The 14,322-nt window shown below is 45.8% G+C and overlaps 1 protein-coding gene across 2 annotated transcripts in view; it reads left to right on the forward strand.

Moving 5' to 3' along the window:
- The first annotated feature begins 300 nt into the window (after nt 1–300).
- LOC121719356 (synaptogyrin-1-like) overlaps nt 301–14,322 on the forward strand; it is a 16,962-nt gene continuing 2,940 nt past the window's right edge. The window contains exons 1-3 of one of the 2 annotated variants that reach the window (XM_042104849.1): nt 301–934; nt 11,457–11,694; nt 14,009–14,154. In XM_042104849.1, coding sequence (XP_041960783.1) covers nt 836–934; nt 11,457–11,694; nt 14,009–14,154 — 483 coding nt within the window. In that variant the 5' untranslated portion in view covers nt 301–835. Of the gene's footprint in view, nt 935–1,065; nt 1,192–11,456; nt 11,695–14,008; nt 14,155–14,322 lie in introns of those variants that run through there. The other variant, XM_042104850.1, reaches the window with a different exon arrangement.

Consider the following 14,322-nt stretch of genomic DNA (forward strand, 5'->3'; position numbering starts at 1 on the left):
GAATAAATATTTCCAAATAAATGGATGTAACCAGGGTAGTTTTGGTTAGGTTTAAACCTGTGTTCAAATGGCATATTAATTCAGAGGGATAGCCTAGGCCTAATTAAAAAAAAATCTTTGGCTCTAAAGGCACAAACTAGCACATGAGGAGTAGGCCTACCTCGGGTTACTCCATTCCTTCCTTCCTTGAGCAGCGTTGTGAGACATCATGAGTGAAAACATGCTGGTCATGTGAAAGCATAACTTTGGACCTCCTAGAGGATTTTTCCTCTCATCTTACCAACTGCAGGAGGTTTCTCGTCTCCCTCCAATTTAATCCACCTTGTCACACAAAGCTGAGTCCTGTGTTTTTTTTTTTTTTTTTCGTTTTTTTTACTCGCTATAGTTGGGGGCGCGCGTGAGAGTATTTGTCAAAAGCGCGCCCGACGGTTTGACAGCGAGGCGCGTGAGCACTGGAGCGCTTTGCCACCGGTTTCGCCGCTTCGACATTTTACAACCCCTTCGCCTACCCCTCTCCTAGTCCTTGTCCTCGGATCACGAGAGAGCAAGAGGGAAACGACAGTGCGTAAAGGCAACAGACCCAATCGGAGGCAGTGTGAAATGAACGATTTGTGCTCCTGGATACCGTAGCCTACATGCAGAGAGAGAGAAAGAGAGCTGCTTTGCAGAACAGTGAATAATTGGTTAATTAGCTGTTAGTAGCGTTGTTTGTGTAAAGCCGAAGAACTGATAACAGCGAGGACAAGAAAGGCACGTCCTTAACGAGCTCGCTTCAATTGGCCGCGGAGCTACCTCGCACCGAATCCGGACAGGAGAGACATCAGACAGGCAGAAGATGGAGGGGATGGCATACGGAGCGGGGAAGGCAGGAGGAGCCTTCGACCCTATCACATTCGTCCAGCAGCCTCACACAATTCTCCGAATAGTGTCTTGGGTGAGATTCGTTCCAATCCAATACGTAGCCTTGGCTGTGTAGGTTAGCCTGTCCGACCTATATTGTAAACATCGAGTGCTGTGGGTGACCTTAAGCTGTAGCCTACATCATTAGCCTATTTTGTGTCGGGATCTCACGGTGTAACCAGTTAGAATCCATATTGCGCTGGGTATAGGCTAAAGGCATGGTATGGACACAGCATGCTGCTTTCATGTTGTCAACTTAACGCCAGCTTTCCGATCTACAGCAGAGTTTTGGTGAGATATAGCTGAAATGTGTATAGGTACCTCCGATGAATTCAGTAGGCCTACTCATATTGATATTATTGTGTCCAACATTGACTATGTTATTGTATCGTGTTGGAGGCTCTGTCGCCGCCCTACGAATCTGTCAGAGAAGTCATCTAGTTTCTGTGCGCTACCGCCACAGGCGTGTTGAAGTGACCCGACGACACGACGTTTCATTATAGGGTAGGCCTACCGATTTTTTCTGACTACAGCAAACTCTGACTCTGGTAGTTGTGGAGTGGTGATAACGCCGTCATACAATGTGCCTAACTGTAGTATAGGTCTTTCTTTTGAAGGAGAATGTTTTTGTATTCATGTTAAAGACATACAAGAACACTTTCGCCAATATCATGGTGGCAGACAGATTAATCAGTGAAATACCTTTCTATAATCACTAATTAGGCCTAGTTAAAAATTATAGTTAGTTTGTCTGGGTGTATTGCTATAGCAGTTTAGGAAGCACTTGCAAGTCAGAGACATGCATCTGTGTAGGTCATGTGACTATATTGATGTAACAGGAATTTCATTTTGCTGATACAAGTTTGTAAATCCTTAATGCCTCCTTATGGACACTGACCTTCAATTTAAAATACCAAACATCATATTTACAACAATATACAATAGAAGTCAGGACCATCACATTAAAGTACTTGTAAAGCAAAACTTGCTGTAGAAAGACACATTATGGGTCAATTTTTTCAGTTTCCAGTTTCTAGTATTTGTGGTAGTGAGGATCTGAAATGAAGGCCTACTCTGCTACACACACAGCACACACCACAAGGCAACTGAGACCAGTAACCCCCCCCCCCCCCCACCCCCTGGTTATTATCATATAAAAACACTTATCGCGTTCTTAAAGAGATTCAGCCTTATTTGAACACAGACACTGAAAAACAGAGAGAGGTTAGCCGATGCCAGATTTGCACATACTGTAATGAGAGGATCCCACCTGTTGGACCCAAGGGCTGTTTGTGAGCCATGCTTAGTTGAGCTCTATCAGTGAGTGCACTGCACACTCTCCATGTTGTGTTCAAAATCACACCTCTTTCCCTGGAGGGAGGCTGGAGGGAAGTGTCTTGTGACATCACAGTTTCCATTTGCAAACTCCAAGGAACAAACGGGAATCCATGGATCGCATGAGATGTTGGACTTGAACACACTCTTTGGTTACATAAACCTGGGTATTTATAAGTATATGGCTACATAGTATACACTAATACATATGCCTACATACTGTAGTATACACTCATGCATATGCATACACGGTATACACTCATACACATATATGCAGTATAGACGAGGATGTACAGGTATACTTATGATACAATGGAAATTGGCTTTTTCCCTTACATTAACACATAGAACTTTGACAGTACAACAATAAAGTCAAGGTCTTAAATGGAGGATCAAACCACCTTGTAATTTGCACCATGATGTACTCCCTCTCATTCTTCGGGCTATGATGTACCCACACACTCACTCTCATTCTCACGTTGGAATTATACTGATTACTGTATCCATCTTCAGGATTTGATTGGCGTAACACGTAGGTGTATGCATTCTGTGTAATTAGTGTCTGCTTATAAAAGAAATCCCAGTAGAGCTTGATGTGGTCACCACAGGAAGCTCCTCTGAATCAAATGGCATGGCCATGTTGGGAGATGGTGAGCACAGACAAAGCACTGCTCAGTGCCACCTCTCCTCTCTCCTTTGCTCTGGTAAGGAGAGGAGTCAATTATGATGTGTCACAATGTGAGTCACAGAAAAGGATAGATAGATAGATAGATAGATAGATAGATAGATAGATGAAAAACAAATGTATAATTTACTTAAGTCAGTAGTATCATTTCCTCTAAGGATCACACATGGACCACTTAGGGTTTAAATGTAGGCAGACAGCTTAGAGATGTTCATGTACAGGTGTGTGTTGTTGGGGACGAGGAGGGGGACAAGAGAGAGCAGGCTTCCCTTGTAGCGTCCTCCTCGCTTGCTACCCAGTCCTGTCTCCATTCCTCCACTTCTCTTCTCTCCAGTCCTGTCTCCATTCCTCCACTTCTCTCCTCTCCAGTCCGTCGCTGATTCTGTTCTTGGCAGCTCGTCATGTCACTGTAATGAAATACTTGTGACAGTGACTGAGTAAGTGACTACAAGGTGGGAGGGGAAGCCTTCAGATGATCTGTCATTAGTTTGTGTGTGTGTGTGTGTGTGTGTGTGTGTGTGTGCACAGCCTCATGTTTTCTTTTGATGCCTTCATTCATAGTTTACTGTGCGGTCGTCCCTCTAAATAGGGTGTGGCAGCAGGATTGATGGACGCACCAGAGTATTGATTTGTAAGGCAACACAGTTCACAGTTCAAGTAGTCTGTACTGGCTGTGAAGTTATTTCCCCAAACAAACCACCAGTGCTTTTTTGAAAAATGTTCCCTTTTCTGACAGCATGATAGCAGAATTTCTTGTAGGAAGTGGAAGACCAGACCACATAACCACAGGCTCAGGTGAAGGATTTCTTGTCCTTTTTTTTCGGAGTCAAAACTGTGCTGAGTGTAACCCCCTTAATAGCTCGTTAGTCTCACAGTCTAACTCCGAGCACGCAGGTAGACCTGAGGAATGCACTGCAACACTCCCCTGTCAGGAAAGTGTGTGTGTGTGTGTGTGTGTATGTATGTATCTGAGAGAGAGAGAAAGTGTGTGTGTTTGTGTGTGTGTGTGTGTGCAGACAGGCATTGTAGTGAAGGGAGTTATGAAAGCAGAGAGGCCCAAATGGCCAAACTGTAAGTGACATGATGAGTAAGCGTGGGACAGTTGGCACAATGGTTTCCATGTCACACAAGGCAGATTCTGTCTCATACTTTATTTAGAATCACATCTTCATGTCTCTGTTCAGTGCCTTGACATAAAAGAGAAATATGGGTAAATACCACTTGATCAGAGAACCACTTCTTGCCCTCCTCCAAATTTGCACACCAGTGCCCATATATTTTTACTTTTGTTGAACAAATATATATACTGCAAAGCCTTTTCAGTTATTTGGCATCATTTACACATGTAAATCAGTGAATGTATGGAGACCTGTGGTGAGGACTGTTAGTCCTGCAAGTTTACAGTAGGCCTACGCTAACCCGACACAAGATTAAAGATGATCACCCCCTTCATCAGTATTCCTTTCCACAAATTGCATTTTGCCTGAGAACTATAAATGATTTCATCGTTCCCTGAAATTAAATTAAACACGATAGTCTTTGGTCAGACTCAGATGTCTTATCTGTCTTATATATTTATCTCTTTGTTACATACTGTTTGATGTTTGCAGAAGATGAAAACTAATATTCAGTAGTGTGATTCCCCTTCTATGGACCCTTTCAAGAGAGTTCCATTATCAGCATCATAGTTGGCCCCATAAGACTTTCTTTTTAACATTCCATATGTTATCTTAATGCAGAGGAAGTAGATTGGGGCCCAAATAGAACGTTCAAGCATTGTTTTTGTTTTTATTGTTGAAAGGGTCTATAGAGCTAGAGACTACTGTATTTATTCATATTGATCAGAGCTGTGCTCTGGGCCAGTTGCATCTGCAGAGGGTTGCCGCTACTGCATTTGGGTCAATAGTCTCAGTGGCATTCTTACCTGCAAGCTGTAGCCTACAATACAGTCATTATTATGGCCTACCACTGTACTCTTTGTACTCGCCTCCACACACACACACACACTCACACACACACATTGAGATTGAGACAGAAAGATGAAAAGATATTGTGATGCTTTGTCCTGTGTGGCCTCTGATGTTACAGTATAACACATCAGCATGGTTAAACACAGCAAACCGGGAGCCTGCTTGCTTGTATTGATCTGAAGAATTGATCTTTGATGTCCACTTCCATTTATAATCTCTTTCCCTGGAAAGACCAGCAGCTTAACTTCTGACAGAAAAAAAAAATCAAGATTTCGACAAATATCTTCTTAGTCAGTGCTACATCAGCTCGTGTTGCTGACATAATTGTTCTTGTGCTCAGTGACTGTTGAGGACATCTTATTTCAAGGAAGCTGGTCCCTGGCCCGTCCATTTAATTTGGTGCTGATCTTTTCTTGTGCCAAGCCTTGTCCTCATTCGAACAGAGGCCACCTTAAACCACCTTTCTAAATGCCACCCATTTTCTATAGGCCTGTCAGCACCAAGATCTTCTCTAATGGCCCGTCTGCTCACTTGAAGTCTGCTACAATGGGCTGTTCCCGCTGCGCGACGAACATCTTCTTCCCCCTGCGCGACAAACATCTTCTTCCCCCTGCGCGACGAACATCTTCCCCCTGTAGCGTGTCGCGTCGCATCCATTACCAGCCCACTCTGCAGAGGATTGGGACACAAATCACTGTGACACCGTCGTCAGGACGCTGCCTCTTCCACTCCCCTCAGCGCCATTAGCGCAGCCTAGCAGCTTCCATGGCAACGCCGAGTAGTCCCCGGTGACACGTTGACGACGACGCACCAACAGAGAAAAAAGGAAGGAAGTTAAGACCTAGAAATAAAGAGAGAGAGAAAGAAAGAAAGAAAGGCAAACCAGCATTGAATTTCAACCTAGCCCTTGGCATTGGATGTACTTCCACTGTCGGATGTAAAGCTTTAGTGTCAAGACACTTCCGTCACATGAAGGGACACTGATACTACCACTCCAGTCTCTGACAGCCTGGGGCTGCAGTGCTAACTCGTGCTAATGCATCCCCTTGTGGAGACTGAGGCAGTCGTGGCCTACTGGTTAGGGCTTAGGGCTTGAAACCAAAGGGTTGCCGGTTCAATCCCTGACCAGTAGGAACGGCTGAAGTGCCCTTGAGCAAGGCATCTAACCCCTCACTGCTCCCCGAGCACCGCTGTAGCAAGGCAGCTCACTGCTCCAGGTTAGTGTGTGCTTCACCTCACTGTGTGTTCGCTAATTGAGGGATGGGATAAATGCAGAGACCAAATTCCTTGTATACGCAAGTATACTTGGCCTAGAAACCTGATTTTACTCGTGCTTAATGACCTTGATGTCTCAGAGGGGTTTTCAGCAGACTCGGATCTCCGCAGCTGGACAGACCTGTGGACTGTGGTAGTGTCACATACACACACACACACACACACACGCACTAAATGCACACATGCTGTAGATGGTTAGCAACACACTCAAAGAAGCAATACACATAAGTATACACATTTCACACTTACATACACACACATTGTCTGATACACTCCCACACAAATGTGTGCACACTCTTTAAGAAAATATTGGAATTTAAATGAAGACACATACAACTACATTTCTAAACATTCTCAAACAGGCACACATCCTTATGAATAAATAACAGTTATGACTCAAAGCAAAAGATGAGTCACAGTAAAGTACTATGCACTGAAACAAGCATGTTATGTATGCTGCACACTCCATAGGCTACAACCCACACACCTGGCATCATCCACACACACAAATGCATGTAGGTATGCATACACACATACATAACTAATTACTATTACATTACATTACTAATCTAATGTGTAAAGTGAAATTCCCTCATCTGTCAAATGATGGTCACAAGATCAGGACCCCATGGACTCGCCACAAAGCCTGCTTTCATGTGGACCTCAGAGAGTTATGCAGCCAGGGGAGAAGCTCTCTCTCTCTATCTGTGTGTGTGTGTGTGTGTGTGTGTGTGTGTGTGTGTGTGTCTATGTGTGTGTGAGGAGAGATACAATTGGACTGGAGAGAAGTTAGCCACCTCACCATCAACAGGTGAGCGAGAAAGTCCTTCACTTGATCAGAAAGAAGAGGATAGAGCCAGAAAGAGGAATGAGATCAGAGAGAATCAATCTTGTGCCTGGACAAAATAGCATCTTGTATACAAATGAACAAAGCACTTTCTCTCTCTTTCTCTCAGTCTCTCTCTCTCTTTCTCTCTCTCCCCCCTCCTATCTGGCCCTTAATTTTTGGCTGCAGAAGAAAATAAATAGCTTGGTAATTCAATCTGAGTGCGACCATGTGATGAGACCAGTCCTGCTCCCCCACCCCCACCCCCCCCCCCATCCCCCTCCTCTCTGCTCTGCTCTGACAGAGAGCATTTATCTCCCCCAATCAGAGAACAGGCAGGCCTGGCCCAAACCGCCACTGATCTCATTTAGACTCCCGGCCCAGATGCAAGGGCACGCTTGTGCATTTGAAATCAGCTTTTTAGGACAGTATGTATTCATGTGTGTGTGTGTGTGCTGTTCAGTGTCTGTGTGTGTATATATATAAAACAGCATGTACTCCACATGCTCATAGAATATCCAACCAACATTTTCCAATGTGATAAGCATTAATATGGATTTACCATCCCCCCCAACCCCTCTCTCTGTCTATCACACAGACACTCCTTTGCTATCAAGTATTTCTGTATTTCTCTGAAGGCTATGGCATAACTGCAAGGAATTGTTCCAGTCAAATGATCAGTAATGGGTGATGATGTTCCCTGTTTAGTTTTGGCTGGGTATTAATTTGTGCATGTGTAGGGTGGGTTCCTGTCAAGCCATATCTCAAAGGACATTGCTGCTAACCTGAACCCAGAGAAGACCTTTCCAAAAATGTCTCCATCAAGCCAAAGGCACCGGAATGTCCCGAGTCCCCACTGTCACTGTAATGCATCAGCATAATGCAAACCTTGAAAAGACGAGCACGGTGCATTTTCTCTTGCGCCCAACCCATCCCTGTGCATTCATCCTATCACACTCTCCTGGTGGTTGCCAAGCAGAAATGTGTCTGTTGGATTGATTGTCAGATGGCGAGGCCAGGATGAGTCATCACCAGCGTCCGGCAGCGGACCGGCGAGCCGTGGGTGCGTCTCCCCACGGCCCTGTGTGTGTGTGTGGACGCCACGCCATCTCGCAGTGATGCCATCTTCCATAGCTCATTCAACACCTCATGTCTGTTGGTGGAGACTTCCTGTCAGTGTGTTTGATTTTATACACCTGATGCTGGACACCGTCTGTAAAGCTGTATACACTTATACACGTGCGTTATATACGTACACGTATACACACTTACACACATAAGAAGGGGGTACTGGCACACTTTTGTCCCTGGGGGTGAATAGGAGGACCCAGTCTCCGTCAGAGCATGCCGGAAGTGTTTTGTTTGTTTGTTTGTTTAGGTAGCTAGAACATTCCATTGCAGCCAGTCCATTCTCAGTCAGAATGTGTCAAGCTGTTGTGAAATGTGCCGGCAGGGTCGTGACGAATTCACCACAGGGACACAAAGAGACAGTAAAACAGACCCAACGACTCAACGAGACTAAAAAGGGCAGTGAGAGGTACTGCAGACTCCCATGTGTGGCATCAGATGGCTGTACCTGCTGTGTCTCAGGGTTATGGCCAAACCATCAGCACCATCAGGTGTTGATGCTGGGAGTGAGTACTGGGGCTGGCTCAGCAAGAGAGTCGGAGATGTTCCTCTGTTGCTCCTCTAGCCTGGTGAGCCAGACCCACATTAAAATGTAGGGTCTGGGCACTCACCGTTTGCAGTGCTCAGTCCGAGGGGCGGGATAATCAGTTGTCTTTCAAATTCCCTCTGCACGCAATAGGACGCAATTGTTGCAACTCTGCCATCAATCATTATGTTAAGCCAACCAAACGACTCTATACACGATTTCATTGGCCTGATTAAGTTTCGATTTCTGGAGCTCACAAGCCAACGGAGAGTTGCTAGACTAGCCCTGGCAGCAAATGTAATTTGCTGCCGCTAGGGGCACGTCTAGATTTCTAGGCTATTGCTCCTCAGCTTTAGCCTGGAAATCCAGACCCAAATCTAGAAAGATTTAAGGGCCTGGCTATGAATAATAAAAAATGCCCAACTCGAGGAGTGGCACCAAGCATGCATTTGAAAATATCAATGCACGCAATTGGATAACACTACGACCAATGTTTACTGACTGATTCCGGACTTCGACGACGTTGCAGCGCTGTCACCATCTGTTTAGCTCGCCTCTGGCCCGCCTATATCAGATCCACCGATGTGATTGGTGCAGCTCGGTTCCATGGGCATAGGTAATGAGCATCATTACTCATTGCCGGAGTGACTCACTGAGCAAATTCAAATTGTGCTCTCGCGAGAACTCTGGATTTCCAGGGTACCTCAGCTTCCAAACTATCTGAACATATAGGCCTAACAGAGTGTGTACTGAAAGATTTAAGACAGAAACTATGAACAAATTCAAGGCAATCTAACCTAATTCTAGGGACAAAATCAACATAAATTTCAGAAAAACTGTGGCAACTTTGCCTGGTTTCTTCTCAATGACAATTTTTCTTTCAACTGGTGGAAGTTAATGAGCTCTTGTTGGTTTATAAAACAGATGGCCACTTTGTTCTCTTCTCTTCTAAAGAGAAAAGTATTTTGCACAGGATGGAATCATCATTCATGTGGGATTGGTCGGTACCCCTCCTATGTTTTAGTGCTAAATATAAATACGTTATCATTGCATTGCCAGTGTCTGTATGCTGTTGCATGGTGTACTTCTAGGCAAGTGAGATGCTGGACTGATTATGCATCTCTTCCTGTAGGCCTCTGACTTCACTGTCACTGTTGAATTGAGTCATCTTGTATTTGCATGGGGGAAATGACTTCTGACACATACACATGCACACACACAAACACACAGACGCACACACACACAGAGACGACACACACTCTCTTACGCACGTATGCACGGCTGCTGTAAATGGAGGCTGACCCTTTAGTTCTCTGCAGTCCTCCACAATGATGCAGCAGGAGAGAGAGAAGCAGAGTGACTAAAAATAGACCTCCCTCCCACCCTCCTCCCTTCCCTCTGTCCCTCTATCCCTCCATCCTCCTGGCTCTTTCACTGAGGGCCTAATGAGTGTGTGTGTGTGTGTGTGTGTGTGGTAGTGGAGGGGGCAATGACCCAGCCAGATAGGAGCCCAGTACCCAAGGGTTTCACTCTGATAGAGGCTACAGAGACATCTCACACACACACAGAGCCAGAGAGACTGTACAATAAGGGAAATTGAAGTCCTGTTTTAAAATGCTATATGTCTACAGTATATGTTACATTAAAAATAATGAAGGACCCCCCCCCCCCCCAACATACACACACACAAACACACAGTTTGAGGCTATTTAAGAATTCTGCACCTGGGACCAGTGAGGCGGGTCACTGTAGACGGTACAGCAGCATGCATCGTTTTACAATCAGTTGTATGTGACCTCGGTGGAGCCAAAGTCACAGCAGGAGAGCTCTGCAAACCCACTAGAGTGCCCCCACTCCAACACACACACACACGTACACACACACGCACACACACACACACACACACACACGTACACCCTCACCCCCTGTGCACCTCTGCACCCTGTGATTATCTGCTGCCCACAGAGAGGCAGAGCAAGAGACATGTGGGGATGACAAAACATACAGCACTGTTTACAAACACATGCCTGCAGGGGAAGACAACAAACAGACACACACACAAGCTAATCCCCAAACGATGGTACACACACACACACACTCGCACATTCAAACACAAACTGGCACATTCTGTGATGTAGGGGGGTTTCCTCAGGCGACACTTCAAATGAAAATCCATCTCCTCTATCTCCTTGGAGATGGATTTCTGGCAGCAGTAGTTGTTGCTATAGACACTCTGTTCTCATATTTTAGCTAGGCCTATTTAAACTAGAACCAAATGAAATTGAGGTACTGAGCCAAAAATACATTTCACTAAGCCTTATCTGACAAGAGAATATTGGCCCCGTAGACATTTTAAAGAGTCATGGTGTGAAGGCGGCGCATGCTAGTGTGGGTTCTCTGCACAGCAGAAGTGGTACCTTGGAAGAGGAACCTTGAGCCGTTGGCTAACTGACATTTTTATCAGTTTGTGGTTCTTTTTTCAACTCATTCTGACACCTGCACTTAACTGATGTTGGAAGTTTAGATTGAAATGCACAGTGGTGTTATCATATGTTCTCATATGCTCTGGTGTTTTTTGGCTTTGTTTGTTAGCTCTTTTCTTTGTGTCCCTCGTGACTTGTTGATGAGATTAATGAAATCATGTTCAACCCTTGCAACAGAGCAAGAACACTGAAATACTTGCTCACATAGTTGTCTCCCCTTGTGTTTCTCTATGCACACCCGTTTCTCCTCCATTCACCCTCTTTTCTTCTTTCATTTCTCTATCCCCCTCTCTCTCTCTCTCTCTCTCTCTCTCTCTCTCAAATGCAGCTCTTTGCCATCGTCATCTTCGGCAGCATCGCCAACGAGGGCTACGTGAACCGTCCCGACGAGGTGGAGGAGCACTGCATCTTCAACCGCAACCAGAACGCCTGCAACTACGCCGTGAGCATGGGCACCATGGCCTTCGTCTCCTGCCTGGCCTTCCTGGCGCTCGACATCTACTTCCCCCAGATCAGCAGCGTGAAGGACCGCAAGAAGGCCGTGCTGGCAGACGTCGGCGTCTCTGGTACAACCGTCAAAACTCGCCTGAAAAAATATGCATTTCATTGCATGTGCTCCAAAGGTCATTTAATCAGGTCAATAATATGCTGAAGATGGAGATCCAATCCAATTCAATCCAATCTAAATAGACCACTTCTCCTGAAACAACATTTCTGATTGGCTGAAATTGTGTATTGTTTGGTCGAAAAATTATGATCATTTAATGGACCATTTAAATTTGTCTCCAAACATTAGATCACAGACCTAGCACAAATTCCGATTTGTAAATCGTAAATCAAAATAATGTAAAATGTAAATCAGGTTTCTAGGCCAAGTATACTTGCGTATACAAGGAATTTGTTCTCTGCATTTATCCCATCCGTGAATTAGTGAACACACAGAGCACACAGTGAACACACAGTGAGGTGAAGCACACACTAACCCAGAGCAGTGAGCTGCCTTGCTACAGCGGCACTCGGGGAGCAGTGAGGGGTTAAGTGGTTTGCTCAAGGGCACTTCAGCCATTCCCACTGGTCGGGGATCAAACCGGCAACCCTTCGGTTCCAAGCCCAAAGCCCCTAACCAGTAGGCCACGACTGCCCACTAATGAATGAAAATGTTAAGTCCACCATGTGTTGCATAAAGGTTAGTTAAGTTGTAACTTTCCGTGACTTCTCTGTCTGCTTGTGTGGGTATGGCTCAAGTGGAGATTGTTTAGAAAGATGGCCGGTGTGTGTGTGTGTGTGTGTGTGTGTGCTAGGGCATCTAGCAGGTATATAGGTATGTATGGAGTATGAATGGGTATGGGTGTCCTAGGTATATATAGGTGCATGGGTGTATGAGTAACAGAATGGGAATACCATGCCTGAGTAGGATTGTACATTGATAATAGTTAATATGTCTGTACTGGTATAAGCAATTTCTGTTACATGTATGAAATCAAATAAATATAATTATATATAAAAAAAAGAAAGATGGCCGGTGCTCTGGTGGTTGCTAGCGCCCTCTGTCAACACATGTGAGGCTCAAACAGCATGGCTGTGCTGGGGCTGTCCGTTCACAACTGTGTTTGCTCTTCTCCCATAGAGCTAACATGCCTCACCATACACAGCTGCTGACTGCCACCGTGCATCTCACGTACAATAGGTGCAGTAGATGTCAATAATGTTTGTGTCATTTTGTTTTCATGTCGCAGTTGTTCATTTCAGTCACTCCATTGTACTCATTTGAAATGAAAATACAAGCTTGTCTATAGGAGTTAATGTGTCCTAAGAATGTGCAATGACAACCAAAATTCATATCACAATACTGTTCCTCATGCTGTCGTGAGCTAAATGATAGCGATAGCACAATACATGTTCAAAAACACAGACTCCAACTCTGTTGTGTCTCCTGCTGGGCTTTTTTAGGACTTTGACTCTGACATTAGCAGCCGGTTGTTGTGCACCGTCGTCTGGTAATGTGTCCCTTCCGGCCAGCCAATTAAGAATAATGAATGACCGTTGCGCAGAGTAACTGAGCACCAGCAGACAATGGAGCCTTCAGCGCTCCACGCAGGCAGCGCGCACACACACACACACAGACGCTGTTGTCCGTCCGGTCACAATAGAAGTGTTAGCATGGTGCTGACACAGGCAAGGTGAGGGCGGGGGTGGCACACACACAAACGCTAACACACACACTGAGACTGACAGATGCACAGTCCAAAGGAAGAGTCTCTAAAGCCTATTGGCAGTGAAGCAACAGACGATTCAATGTGTTATGAGGTCGATGCTCTAGTATTCATCTGAGCCCACAATAAACACCACATTCAGGCATAACCGAGCGCTAATGCAATTAGCATTGATTCCGGTCGACGCAGACCGCTGAGAACATTTCATTCCTTCTGGGGAGATGTCAGCGCTCCAATTATTGTGTTTTCCAAACTCCTCTGCAGCAGGCAGCATCAGGCACACAGGAGCCTTGTGATGGACACCACTTCCTGAATGTCCCCGGTGTCCCTCGTCTGTGTTCTAATCCTGGCAGAAAGACCCAGGAAGTGAGGGACAAACGAGGGATATAAACCAGAGACAAAACAAGGGAGAAAACTAGGCATTTGGGGTTAGGCCCCCTCCCCCGCCAATTTCTTCCTTTGACTCTCCCTCTCTCTTTCTTTCTGTCCCTCCTTTCTGTACCTCCTTTCCCTCTCTCTATCTCTCTCCCACTCTCTCTCTCCCCCTCTCTCTTTCTTTCTCTCCCTTTACCCCCTCTCCCTCTCTCTCTCCCACTCTCTCTCTCCCCCTCTCTCTTTCTTTCTCTCCCTTTACCCCCTCTCTCTCTTGCTCTCCCTCTCTCTGCAGCCTTCTGGTCGTTCATGTGGTTCGTAGGCTTCTGTCTGATGGCCAACCAATGGCAGGTGGCCAAGCTGGAGGACAACCCCCTGCGTGAGGGAGGGGACGCCGCCCGTGCCGCCATCACCTTCTCCTTCTTCTCCATCTTCACCTGGGTACGTACCTCCCCCTCTCCACTCCTCCTCCTCCTCCTCTGTCCTCTGTCCAATCTCTCTGTCTTTCTCCACTGGATGGATTACTGCACGGGCCTACCAGGCCCAGGCCCGGGGGCCCAAGGGGTCAGGGGGCCCTGAAGCCCAAGCCTTTGCATGGAATCACTGCCT

Source organism: Alosa sapidissima, chromosome 9 (genome assembly GCF_018492685.1).
Source record: "Alosa sapidissima isolate fAloSap1 chromosome 9, fAloSap1.pri, whole genome shotgun sequence".
In the NCBI taxonomy this organism is placed as follows: Eukaryota; Metazoa; Chordata; class Actinopteri; order Clupeiformes; family Clupeidae; genus Alosa; species Alosa sapidissima.